Genomic DNA, 16,914 nt, shown 5'->3' with positions numbered 1-16,914 from the left:
AGGATTTTTAAAAATAATTTACATTTTTAAATTCGTTTTAGAATCATCTTATTATAGTAATAGAAGTGAAAATGAAATAAACAGTTATTCTTGAGAACAAAATCTCCAACACGGTTTAGTAACTTTGAATTTACAACAAGCAATGCAAGTATCATTATTGCTATTGTACACCTGCAGAAAAAAAGAAAGTGGCATTACATTCTTCTGAAGACGGACAGCAGGTCCTAACACCTGTTCTGCCAAACACATGGCACATGGGAGGTTTCGCAGAAACATCAGGGTGTGTTGATGTGGCAATTACACAGTGATGAATGTAGATGTTGAAAACACACATGGAAAGTGTTACAACAGTCAATGAGTGAGATGAATCCAAGAGGGAATGTAATCCAACACAACTACATTTACTGTAATTCACTTTTTTACGTTGTGACCATCAAAAGCTCAAAAAAACGTCTAAGGGCAAAAGAACATACAAGACCTCTATTATAATTCCCAGAATATAAAGCACACAAAGATGAGCTGCTCTTTGACATATGGTCCAGCTAATAAACACAAACTGAAGAACTGACACTTGCAAGTATCTAGGTCTGACCTTTATGTGGCGAAGAATATTATGTTGAATAATCTTCACCTGGAGACACACATTATGACTCATTCATGTGCTAAAGAACGAACAAGGAGCAATTATCTGCTTCAGAGCTACTAGTCTCTCAAAACAAACACCAACTTCAGCAATCAACACATATGAGCGCAGACTCAACACGTCTGCTGTCAGTAAATACGAGTGATGGAGAAAGCGTAGGAGGACTTCCAGCAAAGACAAACCGCCTGTGATCTTCCTTTTATAAACACATAAAGATGAGCCGTTCTCTGCCACTCGGCCCATTTGAGCGTTCGCACTCGCTGCTAGGGAGTCATGCACACGAAGCTACACAAGGTTTGACAGATGCAGATCTGTGGTTCAAAAAAAACCCATCCAGTCATCTACACTGTGGCCGAGTCAGCAGAGGCAACCCTCCTGTGTGTGTGTGTGTGTGTGTGTGTGATAACTACAGCTGAGCATGCAGGACTGCTTGATTGACTGTCTGCTGGGACAAGCTCATCTTCTACCCACCCCTCGGTTTTCCCTTAAGATTCTCAGCTACAAGTGTCACAAGTATTTTCATGCCATCTTTCACAGTGTCACTGCAAATTGACACGGCTTCTTTTCGCAGCCTTGGATGCATCTCTCTTCCTCTTTTTGTGTCTCTTAGGCAGTTTTTTTTTTTAAAGTGCTCTCTACATATTTATGCCCAGTTTCACAGACAAGGCTTTACAGTCCCAGACTAAAATGCATGTTTGAGCTTTCTGAACTGAAAGCAATTTGCACTAATATACCTTAAAATACTTCAGTGTCATTGATGTGTCTCAAGATGCACACCAGTAATGGTTTTTGTTTGTTTGTTTAAAAAAATGTACTACTTAAATGCCCTTATTTAACTAAGGCCAATTCCTGGCTTAGTCTAAGCCCTGTCTGTGAAACCAGGCCTTAGTGTTTTGCAAGTAACTAATCTTGCAATTATTCACATCTTGCAACATAACTAAAAAAAAAAACATAAAAAATAAAAGAATAAATAACAAATTAGTTTTTAATAATAATTTTTGTTTAAATTTAATAATATGAAACTTTTTTTTAACACCAGATAGCACATAACTAATCAAAACTCTAAAATAAATTGAAAAGATGAATTAAATTATTTATAAAAAAAAAAAAAAACTACAATAAGGTGTGGTCACACTGCAGCCGAAATCTAGTCATTTCAAAAGGAATCCACGCAATCGGGAATTTAGCATGATGGCGAAATTTTGTAATGGGTTGGTCACACAAATTTGCCACATTGACCAACAGAAAGTTGCTTGATTTCAAAGAGAATTCTCTGCAAGCTGTGCTTCATACATCACTACACTTTTAACATCTGACAATCACTTTTTTGCTCTTAGCAAATTTTGCCAACATTTCACGAATGTGATCACACTGAACAATTTAGACTCTACAGGATACTTGAGCAAACATTTAGCAAGTCCCTGAAAACCACCCAGAAAACTAGCATTGTGGCGCCACCTTCTCTTCAGAAAATCTAGTTAAGTCCCAACAATTCGACAGCTTATGGACTATCAATAGCCAATTCTCTCCCTTTTTCCTATCTGAGATTTTCACATCCACTATTAAACAAAAGCAATATTTGTTTCACAGCTCTTTGTGGGGTAATAAAACATTACTACACTGCAAAAGGGCAATGGAGCTTTGCTGTCAGTGCTACACAAAATGGATTTCTGGAGTATTTAGTAACTTATTTAGTAACTCGCTAGACGTGGTGTAACTTATCAGCCACACCATTTACTAATTAACAAGTCAGTAACAGCATGCTAAAAATAAGTTACTTTTTTACTGCAGGACGGCAGGTAAAATAGTATTCAATGTTGAAAAGACAATTCACCTGAAAATGAAATCTCTGACATTTACTCAACCTCATGCTGTTTCAAAGCTATATGACTGACTTTCTTTTGTGGTGGTTTCACAAAAGGCGTTTTTTTTTAAAAGAATATCCTCGCAGCTCTTTTCAATATTATGACAATAGTGAATGAGAACTAGGGAGAAAAAGGACAAAAAAATACCATAAAAGTATTCAAAAGTGGTTCATAAAAAAGCCTTATAGTTTTACATGAGGGACACACACAAAACTGCACAAAACTCGTGGACATGAAACACGTCAGACCACACGTAACTTTCTACTTGACCAATCATCGCCAGCCGTTCTTATATAGCTCAATACAAAAAAAGTTTCAAGTGGTTTTGCCAAATTCAACTAAAAAATGTAAACATTTTTAGTGACTTCTGCAGTCTCAATATTATTCAACCCCCTGAATAGAATCCCTCACAACAGCACAAATCTGTAAAATAGGTTCAGGTTCCTTTATTTTATACCCGTAGGTAAATTAGGTTTCAGTGAACAAGTTCAGGCTGTTTCTCATACATATCATAGACAATACAATAGACAACACTATAAAAACAACACGAACCACTAAAACATTATAATAAATCCATTACTTTATCTTATTACTATTCAAATAATTAATCACTATTCATATTCTTATATTCAAGCACACCTGATGCAACTAATAAAGGGCTTCATTAGTTGCACCAGGTTTGCTTGAGCTAGAACACATGAAATACCTGAACTGGCTAGGTTTGTTGAGTGTCACGTTTGACTGTATGTTAGAAATATGGCCAAGATAATGGTTTAGAGAAGATATCATCGTAATAACAGCAAAATGGTGTTCTACTAAGAATGCTAAATGCTTAGTGTTCTAACTAAAGATGCTTGCCATTAAGGGATTGAATAATTTTGAGACTGCAGAAGTCATTAAACGTTGCTTTTTCAGTTCAATTTGGGGAATCCACTTGAAACAGTTGTTGTGTTGAGCTATTTCAATTACTTTTGTTTGATATGTTCACTGCAAACAGCTGAAAGTCTGTAAATTTTGCCAATACACCTGATTTGCAGTGGGGGTTGAATTATTTAGATTACAACTGTATGTAGTTGATCTATAACAGGCGATTCAGAATCAGAATTGTGGGATTTACAACATGTAGCCAGCCACTTCAAAGTAAGTGGCCGGTGGGGAAAAGAATAGAGTAAACTTTCGAATTACATCAGATATCAATAAAACACGTTGTCAAATCATATTTGAAACTAAAGGATTATTATTGCCGTTTCCATATAGAAATCAGCGTGTAATTTTTATTTTACAAGTAGCATTGTATTTTTTCTAGTAGCCTACTATGTGTATTTAAATATCAGAAACATAAAATAAACATGATATAGTTGAAAACACAGAACAGTTGTGATCTGTGGTTGTGATACATGACAAGTGAGAGCGTCCGTATCTGGCTCAGCGGCAACAAAAGTGCGAACACAGATTTAAATTTAGCAGTTGATGATGTGATGCACGGAACGTTCTAACCACACCTGTGTGATCGTGTCAAATGTGAAAATATAGATTTTTGTCATTTGGAAGCTGCATTCAAAATCCATCTTGCACGTGCCCCTTGGTTTGAATGGGCATGACACCTCTCCTGCCATGTTTCAGCTATAAAAGCACACATCATCTGGTTGGTGAAGCTTGCTCTCTCTAATTGGCTATTGCGGGTATCTCATCGGAGGCGTAAATATCAAATGTTTGTTATTTACGATTTGGGATTGGGAAGGCACCGACTCGATTGGGAGCAACAAAATAATCGTAATGACACCACACATTTGAGGAATTTCTTGGATAAAAATTCAGTTCCGACAAGCCTTGAATCAGGCCACATATTCAGGCTCCCCCTCCCCCGATCAAGCAAAATATCTTCAAGTGTGTGTCGAGCCTTACGAATCACCAAGACACCCCGTGTCAAACAGATCGCGCCAAAATCTGGCTTTTATCATGTAGTCTGAACCCAGCATAAGTCTTGCAGGTTTAGAATGACATAAGTATGAGTAAATGAATGCTCAAATTGTCATGCTTGAGTGAAAAATCCCTTTAAAAATCACACCCTTGAGACTTTTTAACCAGGTAGGGTTTTTCAAAAGCAGATCTGCGGAGAGCTCCAGGCAGACCTCCACACGATATTTCGATAATCGCCTGAGAACAGAGGGCTTTTGTCACGTGCCTAATTAGCCTCATGCAAATGACGGCTATGCTTGATTGCTTAACTGAAATGCAAATTACACATCCTCTGAGCTCGGTTCTCCGCAGACATACACACACACATACTGAAGAGCTGAATGGGGACTACAGGAGTGAAGTCTGTGGCACTCCGTCGGTTCTCTGTGGCCCGTGACTTTTTCTTTCTCTCCCGTGACTCTCTCTGTCTCCCTCCCACTAAATTAGCATTTAACCAGTGTTGCCGGATCACTTTGCCAGCTAGCACAGCTTGACTGTGGGCAGAGGTGGAGAGGCACCTGTGGTCTGGAGCTCCCCTTCAGAATGACTAACTTGACAGTTGAGGGTTACAGAAGGAAGTGGAGTGATTATATTAAACAAGTAGCAGAAAACAAAAAGACACCTGCATGTATAGTGTAACATATACACACGCCATATCAAGACCGAAATCAGAATTAATGCATAAAAAACGTACTTTAATATTCACAATGCTTCATTGTGTGCTTTCAGAAAATATCTTGGTAAATAAACATGAGAATCTTAATACTATATGTAAATATAATATAGCTGGTGTATTTTGACTATATTTGGAAGGCTATTTGTCGAATGTATAGTATAGTGAAATATTTGCTCACTGTATTAGCATAATACATTTATTTTTTTAACACATCAAATATGGCAGGTACTGTGTCTTCAAATGCAAAGGCATTAGCCTATCATAAAACCATTTACACTAAGATGTCTTAAAGATACAGTAAAGCAAACAGCCAGTTCTCCAGATAAGTGAACTTCGAGGAAAAAATAAAAGTGTACGATATGTTTCTTTAACGAACAATTCATAGCTATTCAAAAATCTCTTTAATTTCACAGCCCACAGACACACCAATCCTGTCATTATTAATGCTTTAAGACATGGTATATGACTATTCTCTCTCTGCCACACACACAAGCCCACCCACAAACATGCTGCACATGCACACACACAAATGCAGCTCACACTAGGCCTACACACACATAGCTTTGTGAATTCGTATAAACACGCACCAAACACACACAGAAAGGGGGGCTTGGCCATGTGCGAGACTGAACACGGCTTTCACAAAGTCCCCTCACATAATAGCTAGGTGTAATCGTTGCCAGATGCAGATGGAGGGAGGCGTATTTCACAGCTTTGCTGGGTGTTAATTGACCTGCTCGGAGACCTGGGGGGGGGGGGGGGGGGGCTAATTCTGCTGCTACAGTCTTTTCTGTAATTAAACCCAGCGCACCTTGCTTCTGTCAGCCCATTGGCCATTGTAGCCTTTTATCTTCCACATCCTGAACTTCCTGCCTCAGCAACAGCCACAGAGAAACGGGACTGGTTCTGCAGGTGAAGTCACATTTTAAGCTTCTAAGGAATCATTGCAGAACAGCAGAACAAAACACAGATGACTATAGAGATGAGGAATACCTGTATGGTAGGTAACAAAGCAGACACATGCCAAACGCACTTTAAAAGGCGTATCACAAACAGCCATGCAAATTCAGTCACTGGCAATAAAATTTAATCATCGATGTCTTTGTCCTTAAAGCACACATGACTCATTCAGTAATCATGAAAGCAATCTGTATTTTTTGAGACTTCTCACACCTTCCCAGAAACCCAGAAAAAAAAAACACCCGCCGCATGATGCCCAGCCAAAACATTTCAGATCATACCACACAAATGCTCACTGGCTTATCTGAATGTGCTTCACATGCGAAATAAAATAACGCAATGAAATAAAATTCTCCTTTAAAAACATACCTGTCTCACCTGTACCAAAACGACCAAACTCAAAATCACCTCATCTAACTGCTGTTTCAAAAATTTTGAAACAGCCTTGTGTGGCGTTGCCACTGGTTAAAAAGCACTCTTTTAGACATACCACAGAGAAATCCACATCCTCCTAAACTAGCAACCTCGTGACAACTGTATCAAAGACGTGGAAGATGAAACAAGAAAGATGCAGATGCATTAAAAACAAGCTTGACTTGTGTTCAGCACACAACTCGAAAGGTTGCTTCTCTTGACATTCTCAGTTTATTCAATAATAGATGCATGATAGGGCAGCGAGTAGCTTGGCAGGTACTGACAGAACTGTTCTTGCTATAAATAGCCTGCTAAGACAGCAGTGGTGTCCACTCGCCCTCAGTGTGAAAGCGGTTGTGCTGAACACTGCTTGAAGTATGGATATTTTACTGATCAAACTGCCTGTCCAGCCAACACTACCACTGGCTCCACCACAAAAGTTGACACATTTTATGTATTTAAATGTTAAGTTTTCTTTAAAAACAATTCATTGAATACAAACAATTGTTTTATAAACCAAAAGGTTCAAACAAAGGTATACTGCTGAAATTAAAAGCACAATTTTTAAGGCGTGGCCAAAGAAAACATAGTCAGGGAATTTAATGTAAATAAAATGAATACAGTTGAACCCTGGTATTTTAGGAATGCGCAGCTTTACTGACCATGAAAACACAATACTAGACTCTAAATAGCGATTCTCATGGTGTGAGATTCCAGAAAAAAAAGTCACAATGCAACTACAAAAGACGTTTGTCAATTAAAATAAGCGCAGATGGAACTCTCTCCATCGCCCCCCTGTCCGAGTACTCTGCTGATTTATCTGTTTAGTTCTCGAGCCGACCAAAATGCGCATCCCTGATGCATTTGTGTGTGTTCCTGCAGGACCGTGTTCCAGAAAAGCGAGCGCAGGCTCCAGTGGAGGAGAGCCAGCACATCCCATCCCTGGGGATTCTGTTATGACACAAGAACACAAGAGCACGTGTACCCACACATGTACTGTGGCAAAAAAAATCTCCTACTTATACAGCATACTGTATATATATATAGAATAAAATATAGGGAAGAATGCTCTCATATACTGTACATAGTTGAAGCATATTTGAGTGTGAAACCCAGTTCATGTAGCTAAACCACTGAAAGAGCTTTGAAGCTAAGCTAAGTTTAACAGTAGAAGAAAGACACAAATATAACAAAAAAACTATCTATTCAAAGCACCATAAAACCACATAAACAAGAGTCGGTTCTGTTGCGAAATCTAGTGAATTGCCTATATAGGGATTCCAAAGGCCATGTAACCACATAAGTGACCATTTTAGCAACTCTGCACAATATTTTAAGTATTTTAAGTATTCAATGACATAAATTTATTTAGAATTGACGGATTTTTTTAACGGATGTTCTTCTTTACAAAGAATAAATATATTGTTTCCTTGAGGTTGGAAAACACTGCACTTTTAGTTAGAGAAAAAACTGGGCATCGTGGATTAAACGACTGAGGATCACACACTACCAGACTTTCAAGTCGTTCTGAAAATAACGAATTATAGCAGAAACATGTGAAAACAAATGGGGAAAAAAATCACTAAAAAAGTCACTGTGTGATTTTCTGTCAAATCTGTCAACTTGGACTGTCCAGAATCTGCAGACTGGCTCTGACTTTCAGCAACTAGCATTGACTCATCCAGACTGCAAATCATGGCTAAAGTTGTGTAGTGTATACCAGACTTCAGAATTTGTGCATCCTAGGCAATACAATTAGCATATAATTGCCTATCTTAGCCTTCACATTGTTGTGAGTGCACCTATATGTCTTATAATGCTCCCTATGCAGGCAGCACACTAGGTTTTGAAAAAGAGCAACAGACAAAAAGTACATTACTGCAGAGAAAGGGAACGTTTATAACACAAACAGCGACTGATTAACCGAAATGCTTTCACCGCAGGCGTCTGGTAAAATGCAGCGTATATGAAACTGCAGTCAAGCAGTCAGATGAAGAAATAACAGCCATTATGACAAGGAGCATCGAGCACAATTCACACATCAGTCACTCAGAAAGACACCATTCAGCAAAAGATATAATTAGCCTGGAATACACAGTGGCAGTGTTGTATGAAATAACCTTTCCAAACAGGTCTGCTGAGGGCCAGCCAGAACCCCAGGCTCTGGAACATGTTTTTTTATTTTTTTTATTCAATTTGTGTGTGAATGGTACATGTACATGTTAAGGATCACACATTTTTGCATGTCTAACCGAGCGGTTTTCGAATATACGACTCACGACACTAAGGAGCCGACCGCATTGATGTTTTGTTTCTTAATCCATTCAAATGAGCGCACAAAGGTTCTACTGTGCTGTGCGAAAGCAGAAGGATATGATTTTTTGTTTAATCCGTTGAGTAAATAAATACGTTAAGCAGAACAAAGATAGTGGCACTGAGGGGGAATATTAGCCTATCACACAGAATATGAATGTTCCTCTGCACCTGTGTGTGTGTGTGTGTGTGTTTATAAGTATTCACAATCTCTTATTATGCTGCTTCTGTAGAAGAATGGAAAGGATGAAGATAATTTTACAAACCGAAACATTTTCAGAGACACAGCTTCTCCCTTTTTATGACTTAAAAGGGGACATATTGCACTTTTTTTAAAAATCATTTTATTTCTTGCACAACTGCCAAATTTTCTGCACTGATTTTGGGGGTAAAATTTATGGAATGTGCAAAAAGCCAAGAAACTTGTAGATCTGAGTTTACGACGAGCATTCAAACTTTGTGTGCACAGTCAGACTCCTTGTGGGCCTGGTCAAGTTTTATTTTAGTATTATTTATATACTATTATACTTAGAGATGCACCAATCGACTGGCCAGGGACCGGAATCAGCTGATTTTCCGCATGTAAATAAGGGGTAAGTGGAGCCTACATAAGCCTTAAATGCCCTTAAATGGTTAAATACACACAAAATTATGTCAGAATGCCCGTCTTGGCGAGTATTCAGTTAAACAGTCAATTTTGGAAAGTAAATAGCGCAGAGATAATGCATGTTATGTAACAGTATATTGGATCCGTGCATAAGCTCTTAAAGTGACAGCAGCCTAATAAACCTGCTGCTGTCTGTCACGTTAATAAAAGAACAAAAGACAAAGAAATTCACTCTCTGTCTATACTCTTGACTGAATAACTTGTGTAACTAATTGTAAGCATTGATCTGTATTTCATTTTTACAGTAAAATCTATCCAGTGTTATTTTACATTTGATTACTTTAATTTCTGTAGAATTTCTTACCTGAATATACTGTATACCGACCTGAAAAACTTAAAGCTGTGTTTATTTCAATTAATTGCAATCGGTGTATCTCTAATTATACTAATAATTAATATTTTGAATATTAATATTTATAATGTGATATTTTTTATATTTTCAGCTTTCATTTAAGTTTAATTTTTCATATATTTTCATTGTGCTTTTGTAATTTCTAATATTTATACTTTATATTGTTTCAGCTTTATTTCAATTAAGTAAAATAACTATAGCCATATTACAACACTGTATATAAAAACACTGGGTCTTAAATTATATGTGATCTTTTTCCCTTCTCTACCTGAGCCTTAAAATGAAACACCATTTGCATTTCAGTATGTAAATGACCACTTATTATGATTGGCTAACCTCTGTGTACTGGTGTAGTTTACAATTACACTCATGTTGCCAACCATATGTTAATATCTTCATTTCATGTCATTTTTGCATAACATTAAACTCTTTTATTTAAAAAAAGCAAGGAAAATCCTGTTTCCCACGATATGTCCCCCTTAATCCTGGAGCCAAAATGGAGAAATGCAAGCATGCAATATGATTGAATGTGCATTACATCTCAAAGCACTTTTAAAGCCAAAAAAATCTATCATTGTAGAGAGCTTAAAATGTATGTTGCTTGGCGTGTTCATCCAATCTTTAGTGGATTTACACACACACGGCATTATTTAGTAACGTTATATGTCTTTTAGATGATTCCAAACACTGTGAAACGAAGCCCAATCCAGACCACAGCCAGCGGTCACGCTGCATGAGAAACATCTAAAAATACAAAAGCGCAGGATAAATCTCCAAGCAAATTAACACAAAAGCCTTTTTTGTTCCTGATTTTGAAAAGCTAAAAATCCAGCTAATTTAAGAGGAAGACTCTCCAGCTCAAATCATAGAAAGCCTCTTGGTATTTGAAAGAAAAAAAAAAAAACTCTCAGAAAAGTGGCTTACAGAGTGCGTATCGGGTGACTGGGCAAGAGCGCTAAACAGGGAAAGCGTGTAATTCCACTTATTAAATTATATACCAAATTAAGAAGCTGGGGTTGCCTTTAGCGTCCTGCAGACCACATCTAGGAAATATCAGAGTGCGGGTTAGGAAGAAAAAAAAAGGCCTTAAAAATAACATGTCAGCTTTTTCTGAAATCCAAATGAAACTTCATCCATATTCCACTAGAACAAACCCATTAGGCAAAGGAAAGAACGAGGAGAATAATCAGACCTGTTTTGTCTATAATGTAAATGGAACACTAATTCTCATAAGTACACTGGATCTCTTGCCATCAAAAACACTCAAGCACAGCGTGAGGCAAGCCATCACCTCTCTAAACATAACGTTCAGCTTGATCCCACTTTAGCAACCACAAAAGGCACAAAAAAAGCATATGCGCGATTTAAGACTTTAAAATAAGACGTCAGATGCCCTTTCCACACCAGAGCTCTGTAAATCTACAGGCTATTGTTTCATTCAGCTACTTACAATTTTTAAATTGTTTTCAAGCTCTAAGCTTTCAAGGTCTAAAAACCACAAGGAAAATCTGTGATTTAAAATGCCATTTAAATCTGTAAATAAACAGAAAGCTTGAGGATTCTGGAAAAAAAAACAGGTAAACAAAGAAATAAGCCTGCATGATTAATTGAAATAAAACCAAAATTGTGATATGGTTTAGTGTGATAACTAAATCGCAAATGCCGTGATTGAATTAAATAAATCAAAGCAACTTTTTGATTCTGAGTGAATCGCAGCACTGTGCTCTTTTACACACAAGCAGCTCATGATCCAGTGTTTTTAGTGTCTAAGAGCGGCTTGGTTCTCAGTAAATGCAGCTCCACATGAACTCATCTCTGCATGAGAAGCGATTATAATACGTCTGTTGTCAACAAAAGAGAAGCTTAAAGGGATAGTTCACCCAAAAATGAAAGTTCTCTCATCATTTACTCACACTCAAGTTGTTCCAAACCTTGCATTTCTTTCTTCTGCTGAACACAAAAGATACGATTTTGAAGAATATGGGTAACCAAACAGTTGATGGACCCCATTGACTTCCATAATATGAAAAAAACAACTATTCTATGGTTTGAAACTTGAGGGTGAGTAAATTATGGCAGAATTTTCATTTTTGGGTGAACTATCCCTTTAAGTTCTCAAAACAAAAGCTTGATAGTTTAATGTTTACAAATTAAGGCAGCCATAAATATTAGTGTTGGAATTTTACAGTTGTACTGCAAAACACCATTATATATATATATATACTTTTTTTCATTATTTTACAGATAAATATTACAATAGTTATATTTAGGGGGAAACCGGATTCGATCCAAAACAATTATTGTATCAGCCGAACTTTTTACTCTTTGGAATTCTTTGGAATCCAAACTGGTTGGACCATAATCATAATCAGCAGCTGGTAAAGTAGCTTTCTGTTTAGGATACATTTCCTCAAAGTAGTCGATGTGTGGAGGCTGTAGAATATCCAGAGCTGACAGCACCTGTGGAGAAACAAAGACAGAGCGCGCCAGAGGTCAGCTTTGACGCCAGAGAACGTGGGCACTGACACCAGCCTTCACATGACATTCGTTTCCCAGGCACTAGCAGCCCAGGGACAGCGAGAGCTAGCCAGGCTCACGCTAATGGCACCATGGGGACGGCACGTAGATGGCGAGAGTTAGGTAACACTAACTGATTAAAAAAAAAGAAACATTAGAGAGCTTACATTGTCGTGCTTGAAGAAACAAAGCATCTTCAGTTCGCGGAAAACCCTCTTGCAGGAGACGAGGTTTTGGAAGACATTGGGCATCTTTTTGAGGGCCACACGTTTGCCATCTCTGGGGTCTGTCACCGACCTGAGGAGAAAAGCAAAAGATGAGAAATAAGTGATTAGGTTGGGCGATATAGCCAAAACGTATGTCTACATACTTTTTCGGTAGTGTGTTAATCCATTATGCTCACCAAGGCTGCATTCATTTGATCAAAAATACAGTAAAAACAGTAATATTGCGAAATATTATTACAAATTAAAAGAATGTTTTTTTTTTTTTTTTTTTTTTTAAATGTAATTTAATATTTCTGTGCAAACTGTGATACATTTTTTCAGGATTCTTTGATGAATAGAAAGTTCAAAAGAACAGCATTTATTTGAAATATAAAGCTTTCTAAATATAAAATGTATTTACAGTCAATTTTTTGTCACATGTATTTACTGTGTATTTACTGTCACATTGTTGCAGATTATAGTATTCATTTCTTAAAATATTTCTGACCCTAAACTTTTGAACGGTAGTGTATATATTAGGGCTGTCAAATGATTAATCTCGATTAATCGCATCCAAAATAAAAGTTTGTGTTTACATAATATATGTGTGTGTATGGAGTATAATTATTTTCTATATATAAATACACACACATGCATATATATTTAAGAAAAATGTGTTATTTATATATAAAATATTTATATATAATATAAATTATATATAATATAAATATATATACACAGTATATACATGCAAATATTTATATATACATGCATGTGTGTGTATTTATATATAGAAAATAATTATACACCGTACACACACATATATTATGTAAAAACAAACTTTTATTTTGGATGCGATTAATCGTTTGACAGCCCTAGTATATATATATATATATATATACATATATAAGTTTGTAAACATCATTCAAAATGTTTAATACAAGAAGTAAAATAAAGTAAAACAATATTTTTAAAATATAATACAGGCTCGTTTTCCACACTGATTTTTATACTCAAATGATCGAAAGCAAGAAAATGTGACCAGTTTCACCAATAACACAATATATAGTAATACAAAACAATTAATCTAATTTTTTTTACATTGTTGGTGACATGAATTCATTGTTTTGAATCAGTTCGCTGAAATGGACAGTTTGAAGTGATTCATAAAAATGAATTGAATCTATGAAATCTAATGCCAATACTTGGAAGTCACGATAAAAGGAGTCACGATACATTTCTACATGCACAAATAAGACGTGCATTGAAATAATAGATACTCATACTGTTGATTAATTGTATTTTTTGTCAGCAAAATCTTTGCAAGTACAGTGTGAATATCTGATATATCGCCCACAACAATTCTGCAATTGAATCATATATTTTGTTGAATTTTGACACAAAAAGAAGACGAGAGCAAGCGAGAGATGATTTGTTGATAAAAAGGCAAGTGCTGAAGGGCCCTCAGTAATGGCCTTGAATGTTTGTGAACATCTTTTGTCGTCACTCTGCTATGAGCAGCTTGATGTGACCTTACTGAGAGATGCCAATTGCTATAAGTGCCTCTCCTTCTTCCCTGAACAGTAACACATTTTCCACAGCAATGTTAAACACATTACACAAATGCAACTATCCTTTCCTCGGCATACAGAGTCATTTCAACCACTGTGCAACCATGCCTGCTCATTTTTATGCATTGACTATATCATTTCAAGAGGGAAATATTATGTTAATGATTCTGAAATGCATCTTGTGTATATTTATGCAAACTACAAAGTGCACATTAAGTCTCAAACCAATACATATTAGTCTCAAACCAATACATAGACGTGTCATAAAATGTATGTACAGTATAGGCTTTTCACAACATAAAATGCTTAGGGGCGTTATACATATTAATAGCTGTTTTTGTCTTATAATAATTGTCTCAAATGTGGCTCATAAACCTCAGAGGTGTGATCACTGTACACAAGTAAGTGTGTCCCTGTACACCTCACCTGAAACAGAATGGAACATTCTGACTGAAAAACAATTCATGCTCACGGAAACATACCACAGTTTCATGTAATCCCGATAATAACAGATTTAAAAGAAGATATTTAAAAAAAAATATTTACATTTTGTCCATAGAAAAACCAAAGTCATTAACTTTGATTGTATGGGAAACATTCTTCAAAATATCTTCTTATGTGTTCCATAAGAGAGGAAGTTTTTTGGATCACAATGAAGGGGGAGAAAATGGCGACAGGTCTTAAAGGTTTTACAGTGAAAAACATGCTTATTAAAAGTACCAATAATCTCTTATCCAAATAGTCTCTTATAGCCAAGGCTCTTTTATTTGATCAAAAACACAGTAAAAACTTGATCCTTCAGAAATCATTCTGATATGATGATTTGCTGCTCAAGAAATTATCCATTATCCAATATTTCTGTGGAAAACCTGATACATTTTTCCACCATTCTTTAATGATTAATAAGTGTATTGCATTTTTCTGGGCACAGTTAATGTTACTGCTAAGGTGTGCTGCTCCTTTTTTTTGTGGAAACTGTGATTTTATATATTTTTTGGATTCTTTGATGAATAGAAAGTTAAAAAATCAGCATTTATTTGAAATAGAAATGTCTTCAATGTCACTTTTAATCAAATGTAATACATCCTTGCAAAATATATTATTTATTAATGTATATATAATCCCAATATTTTCAAACAATATCACACAATGTGCTTGATACAATTATTGAAACAATATGGGGGAAAAGTAAGACAAAATGGAACAGATTTATAACAGGTATATTAGGGAACAAAAACAAATGAGGTGTTTATTCAGGGTATGAAGAAACATTGATCGGTAAAATGAACGATTAACGGAGTCTCTTGGGTCGGCACAATGACACACACAAACACTCTCGAACACACGCGCCTGGTCACGGCATGTGATTCACAAGCTGGATTAGACAACAGCACGAGGGAGAGGGGGAGGAGAGGGAGAGAGAGAGAGAGAGAGAGACAGAGAGAGAGAGAGAGAGAGAGAGAGGGAGAGAGATGTTTCTTTGATAAAAAGGCAATCGCTACAGCACTGTCATCTCTCCTCAGTATCAAAACAAACGCTAAAGCAGGAGGCATGAGATGAAGACAAGTTTCTTGTAAAATAGAGCAATAAAGAAAGACAGACTTAGTATAGATATACACACAATAGAACTGTATGTGACTGATAATGCAACAGAAACATTTGCACAGGAAGTTACTAGGGCTAACAAGGATTGAGTTTGTTTGCACATCCTGACCAGCCTGTCACAGCAACACTGACTCGACCAATAGTGTGGGTTTAGGGGCGGGACTATCTGTACGTCTGACCAATGGGGTCAGATTGGCGAGTGTTTAAAAACTGTTTGAAAACAATCATTTCTCCAATTCAGTTTGGTGATGCTAGTGGAAACACTTCAGATTCAAAGTTTTGCATATAAAAATATGGTGCTAAAAATAAATATGAATCATATTTGTTATGTAAATTAGTTGCCTTATTGGGCTAAAACCTGATATTAGTTCTGTTATCTTTTGTGTCTTTCTAGGCTTAATTTCACAGACGTGCATGAGGGGGGAGTCGTCTAATTTAACTCATTAAAGTTGTGTCAGCAGCCTTGCCGCAAAATCCCTCCCTGAACCGTCTCCAGGTGCCAAAGAAAACTACAGCACGAGGCCACGTGAGCCCGACTGACGCATGGACCCGAGATCCCGGAACGCTCTTCAGGACTCACACACAGGACCTACTTCCTGGAGATAACGGAGCAAAACGTCTAAAATAGAAAGATATGCCGCACTCTCACTCTCTATCTATCGCTCCATCTCTTTCTCACTCTCTCTCCCCATCCACTTTTAATCAGTGGCTATTCAAAGATGAAAAGCCTTTCTGAAAGGGAAAAATATTATACATGTACTTCAAACATGGTTTTTCTCTCTCTAAGGGCACATGAACATGTCCTCAGGAAAAAAAGGCTCCTTTTAACATCTTGTTTGACGTTCTAAAAAGTAAGCTAGAGGTTGTTCCAAACCTGTATTCATTTCTTTCTTCTGCTGAACACAAAATAAGATATTTTGAAGAATGATGGTAACCAAACAGTTGATGGACCCCATTGACTTCCATAGTATTTTCTTTCCTACTATGGAAGTCAGTGGGGGCCAGCAACTAATTGGTTAACCATTTTCTTCAAAATATTTTCTTTTGTGTTCAGCAGAAGGAAGAAATTAAGACAGGATCGGAACAACTTGAGGGTGAGTAAATGATGACAAAATTTCCATTTTTAGGTGAACTATCCCTTTAAGTTCAAAATAATTCAACGTTTT

General features: G+C 36.7%; 1 protein-coding gene across 1 annotated transcript in view; it reads right to left on the bottom strand.

Annotated features, from left to right (window-relative positions):
* Positions 1-16,914, bottom strand: part of nlk2 (nemo-like kinase, type 2) — a 71,351-nt gene that overhangs the window by 22,566 nt on the left and 31,871 nt on the right. The window contains exons 2-3 of the mRNA XM_079887033.1: positions 12,534-12,663; positions 12,254-12,309 (exon numbers count right to left, since the gene is read on the bottom strand). Coding sequence (XP_079743159.1) covers positions 12,254-12,309; positions 12,534-12,663 — 186 coding nt within the window. The remainder of the gene's footprint in view (positions 1-12,253; positions 12,310-12,533; positions 12,664-16,914) is intronic.

This window comes from Squalius cephalus (genome assembly GCF_949319135.1).
Source record: "Squalius cephalus genome assembly, chromosome: 11".
Taxonomy (NCBI): domain Eukaryota; kingdom Metazoa; phylum Chordata; class Actinopteri; order Cypriniformes; family Leuciscidae; genus Squalius; species Squalius cephalus.
Note: the sequence above shows the minus strand (reverse complement) of the source record. Positions and strands in the feature narration are given on the sequence as shown.